Here is a 5,361-nt window from a genome sequence, read left to right on the forward strand (position 1 = left end):
CAACTTGTACTCGAATAGAAGGTTTCACAATCCTACAGTCGAGTTAGGTATCATCCAACTAAAGCTCATTGGTTTTATAAAGATTTCTGCGAATCCTACTCACCTACACAATAAAAATCCAGCAAAGGTGAGGTGGAGCTGATGATGGGAGAGTTGTTGGGTGAATCTCAAAACTGCTGCAAAAATGGCTGAATCTCAAGCTGTTGCTAAAACCATAAGTAACCAATAAAATGGGAAGCCAAAATGAAAAATAGCACCCTATCTAATTTCAACAACGAACAAAACCTTAAAATTTTCGTTGAATTAAAAGATCATGAACAGTTTATTGACACACTAGCAAACATATGCCTCCTTTTCCTTCAATCATTCTCTCGTTCTTTTTCTATTTGTTTAGCCTCATTTGCCAAACTGATAACAGAACTATTACAATGCAAAAGTTGCTGCCACTTTGTACGAAGGCGCATGCCAAACTGCCATACAGGAGCACGCCATTGGTTTTATCATTTGCATTCAATGCCATAGCTTCCTTACATGACAGGTATAATGTCAAACATCATTGCCTAGTGTATCATTTTTCTGCAGGCAATTACCTAAGGAAGAGAAGGAATCCCAGTAGAGTTTCGAGGCTGAGAAAGCAGTGGCATCTAGCAAATCAAATTATTGTACATTCATACGTAATATACAGAAACATGCACATGCATATGCATATGCATATATAATCAGAAAAACAAGGAATTTGTTAATAGAAACTGCTCTCTAAGATGTGGAATTTTCCCTTTCTGATAGGAACTATGTTGAGAACACTCCCTTAATAGTAAGTTATTGATTCAGTTTGAAAACATAATTACATGATTTTGATTCATCCAAGGACAACGGAATCCTTATTGAGAAATACCACAGAAAGACCGTAACTGGACAGAATAACAGCAAATATAGTATATCACAGTTATGAAGGGTACCACCATTGAGCAGATCCTTCACTTTCTCAAAGCTCTGGACCGCATTTGATAAGAATTCACAGTTGTCCTGCTACTGACCAATAAAGAAAAAATATACACCTCTTCTATACATTTAATGACCAACTCATATTAATTGCTAGTGAAACCAATACTCCAAAGTCGAAACTTGGATTACCTTGAACAAAAGCACTTTGTCTCTAATTTTTGCAATCTCAATAACCCTGTAACTCAGAAATTGATGGACATCATATTGAACTACCTACGATGAACATTTTTAGATGCAAGGATGAACATGTTAGGAGAAAAAATAAAAAATAGCTCGAATTTGGACACAATTTTTAGCTTCTTTTTAGATCTTGAGAATACTAAGGTACAGACAATTACAAAATCAGTCTTGAGGGAGGTATTAAATTAAAAACTTCATATTTACATCCAATGTGAAGGCAAAAGAGTAATCATTTAGATGAAGAAACTTGGGGGCATGCATAATAGTACAAACTATATCATAATGCAAGCTTGAACAGTCTATGAGACTAAAAGTCTTTTATTAAATAAAGGAAAATAACCTAGCAAAAAGTTTACCATAATTATGTAGGAGTAGGCATCAATGTTACCACTGGTTCCTGAAGCATCCAACACACAATGGGAACAAGTACAAGAATCATCAGGCCTTCCTGAAGCCATCCAATTAGATGTGCCCGTCTCCGTTCATGTTGTGGCAGTCTCCTGGGAATTCTAAGGGACAACTCAAGCATAAGAAAATACATCATGTACCCAGAAATGAGAAAGAGAATCAGTAATGTCCTATTCTCTGGGTCCAAGTGCTCATTGAGGATCAAAATGTAAAATATCTCTGAAGCAAAGAAAAAGAATCCAACAAGTAAATGTATGTTCATCCCGAAACTGAACCTTCCTATTGTGGCTCTGCATATACACAAGATATAAAAGTGAAATTGGTGAATGTAATGCATAAAACATAACAGTGCTTCACAAATTGAACACCCAAATCCAACCACAATAAAGAAAAGAAGGTAGGTGGGGGGAAGGTAAGGAAACGACAAATGCAAAACCTGGGATGCCTCACACTAACAATAATAGCATCTCCATCTGTAGCAGCAACAATCTGTTGATTAAGAGAACTTACAAATTCCGGAAAAAAAAAAAATACAACAGCTCATATATGAACCATATGTCAACAGAATATCTATTCTATCTTCAATGATCCTTCAAACTTTCATTCAGTTTATACTTTATGGCAATTTGTCGCACATTTTTAAACTTTTTAGATCTATATTTCACTTGAAATCTTAGTTCTTCAATGATTCATGGATAAAGAGATGGAACATTTCAATAAACAATCAATCATTGTATTTTCTTTTGCAAAGATTACGCAGAAAATTCCTGAAAACAATGATATCTGTAACAAGAGAGCAAATGTATGTGATTCTAGTTACATTCAAATTGTTGGTGCATGCATTTATACAAAATGTGGGAAAAATAATTCACATTTGACGATTTGATTGACACATCCTAATGCAGCAAACAATGGAACCATCCACGTCAAATTAGATGGAAGTGTAGCATTATTTTAATAGAATCAAAACTTCACATTTTGTCAGCCTCTTAAACAATGTTTAGAGCGTTTATGCTGTTAGATTCCTCAAAAGTCAACAACCACAACATCAAACAAGTTAGTAGATGACTGATGGAATTTGGTCACAAAGCAGAAAAGCCAGATAAAATTAAGTTAAAACCTATTGTATACATTATCATGCAGTGCAAATATACAGCAAAGAAAGAAAATGCTATATGGATGGAGTAAGATATCACAATACAATACGTACCTGAAGAATCATGCGTGGCAAATCTATTGCTTTATACAAGTCCTTGAAACGTGTTCTGGACACAAGCAGCAATATAGCGTGTCAGTGTAAGGAAGAAAATAAGCAAAAAGAAAAAGCTTCGCAAAATATCAGGAGCAACCCGGCCAACACATTCTTAATTTCTGATGAATACATTGCCAGTGGGCGCACATATCAGCAACTGCTTCATACAAATAAATGCTATTGTTCTCAAAAGGCATAAGTGATCCTCAAACAAAGCTAAAAAAACAAAATCGTAAATAATGAATCTTGATTTAAGGATCAGTCCTTATACAACCCTTCAAACCCACATGCTGAAACACACAGACTTATAATAGTATTACATAATTTGGTTCCATGTTTACAGATTTTGATTTGATCAGGGATAATTCACACATATATTCACATGCAGTCTGACTAAACATCATACAACATCACGATTGCCATAATAGTATCGGATTATCATGATTCACATGGAACAGAAGCATAAGAAGTTTGGTTTCACTTCATCACATCATCAGATAAATGTCAAGAAAACATCTGAAGATAAACAAAGTAGATACTTCTATAAATAAAGATCGCAAGCCATATTTGAGCAGCTCAATTCTTTAAATTCTTTCTACTGGTGAAACAAACAGACTGGTCACATTCATATAGCACAGCTAAGCTACCATCTTGTTTATTGTCCTCTGAGATTAATTAGGGATGATATAGGAATTTAAAGAAACAAAGAAATAAATAAACTGATAAAACATTATAATCACATATGAAAACTTCAATAGCATGAGTACCTGCAAGCGATTTGATGCTTCCATCCTTGTTTGTCGATCTTTTCATCCATTTCCGTGTATAGGGTTTAGCTGAAAAAGGGTATAGAAAAATGGGTTTTGTTTGATTCAGGAAATTGTGAATCGAATTTTGCGTGTCGCCATAGACCGGGGGGAGGGAGAGAGAGAGGGAGAGGGTATGGTGAACTGAGAACGTAAAAACTGCATAGAAACAAAATTCAACAATGTAATACGATTAAATTAATATAAAATAAAAGTCTAATTCATATAAATTTCTCAAAAAAATTCACATAAATTTGAAAAATGATATAATTTATTAAATTTTTATGCTAACAATTTAAGGATAAAAAATAATAAAAATTTTAAAATTTAAATTTATTATGTGATATTTTAATATTATCTTAATAATTTAACATTTAATATATTTTTATGAATTAAATAAATTTATTATTTAAATTATTTAATATTTTATTATTATCTTTTAATAAATATTACATTTCATTATTTTATTTTATAATATTATAAAATTAAAATTTAAAATTAATATAGTGAATTTCTTAATTGTCTATAAAAATAGATAATGAATTTTATTGCACTTAAATTACTTTTATTAGTTCTTAGTTTAATTTAAACAATTTATTAAATAATTAAAATTATAATAATATTTAATATTTTCATTAAAAATTTGAATTATTATATATTATCATCTATTATCCTATAATCATTTTTTTAATTTAAAATTTTTATTTAATAATTTAATATTATCAAAGTTAAATTTATTTCGATAATTAATGTATATAACTAAAATTTAAATATTTATTTATAATAAATATTAATTTTTAATTTAATATTTAAATATAATTATTGATAATTAAAAAAACAATTCATTATCTAATAATTTTATATTATCAAATTATTTATATTTTTTCATAATAATTTAAATTTTAATTTAAAATTGAAATTTTTATTAGAATTAATAATATATAAATAATCTAAATTAAGAGATAGTACATGTTAGCAAGTAGAGAGCTCATCAGATAATTGAAAATGAGAAACTAAACTATTAAATACTTTATTTTTAAAAATATATATCATTAAATTATTAATGTTGGATTTTAATTTTGATAAATATTTATTTAAACATTTTTAAAATATTTTTAATGTCAATTTTTAAATTTATATACTTATCTCACCCATTTATCAAAATAAAAATCAATATAAATATAATTATTTTAATCTAGTTTATATTAACTTATAATTTATCATTTGAATGATTTTTTATTTTTATTGAAATTATATTTTTAAAATACTTTTCATGATAATAAAAGGTAATTTTAAAATTATTAAATTTATTATTATTACTAAATAATAGTCGAATTAAAATTTTTAAATATTAGTATTCATTTAAATTCAATAATTTATTATCATAATTAAAAAAATATTTAAAAATATATATATATTTATCTCACTTTTATTTATATTATAAATATATTCTATTCTAAATAAATATAATAAATCATAAATAAATTAAAAATAAATATTAAATACTTTAATTTCATGCGTATTAACTATTATAACTTATAAAATAATATCAACAAAAGCTTTTATATAAAAATTCTTAAAATTGTTAGTAGTATATAGCCCCACTTATTTTTTTATTAATTATATTTTGTTAGATAAAATAATTTAAATTTAAAATAAAAGTATTAATTTCAAACAAATATTTGAAATAATTTACTCAATTGTTATATT

The 5,361-nt window shown here is 27.9% G+C and overlaps 1 protein-coding gene across 4 annotated transcripts; it reads right to left on the bottom strand.

The window, feature by feature from the left end:
* LOC110628034 lies at positions 1-3,811 on the bottom strand. Of its 4 annotated transcripts, none has more exons than XM_021774475.2 (5): positions 3,613-3,811; positions 2,804-2,858; positions 2,030-2,082; positions 1,542-1,883; positions 2-1,180 (listed from the first exon to the last, which is right to left on the bottom strand). In XM_021774475.2, exons 1-4 carry the CDS (start codon positions 3,660-3,662, stop codon positions 1,547-1,549), a joined length of 495 nt encoding a protein of 164 aa, XP_021630167.1. In that variant the 5' UTR covers positions 3,663-3,811; the 3' UTR covers positions 2-1,180; positions 1,542-1,546. The 4 variants fall into 4 exon arrangements, with proteins under 4 accessions (XP_043804607.1, XP_021630167.1, XP_021630166.1 ...); XM_043948671.1 differs by having other exon boundaries at positions 4-590; XM_043948672.1 differs by having other exon boundaries at positions 1-1,883; positions 2,044-2,082.
* Positions 3,812-5,361: the final 1,550 nt, after the last annotated feature.

This window comes from Manihot esculenta, chromosome 12 (genome assembly GCF_001659605.2).
Source record: "Manihot esculenta cultivar AM560-2 chromosome 12, M.esculenta_v8, whole genome shotgun sequence".
Taxonomy (NCBI): Eukaryota; Viridiplantae; Streptophyta; class Magnoliopsida; order Malpighiales; family Euphorbiaceae; genus Manihot; species Manihot esculenta.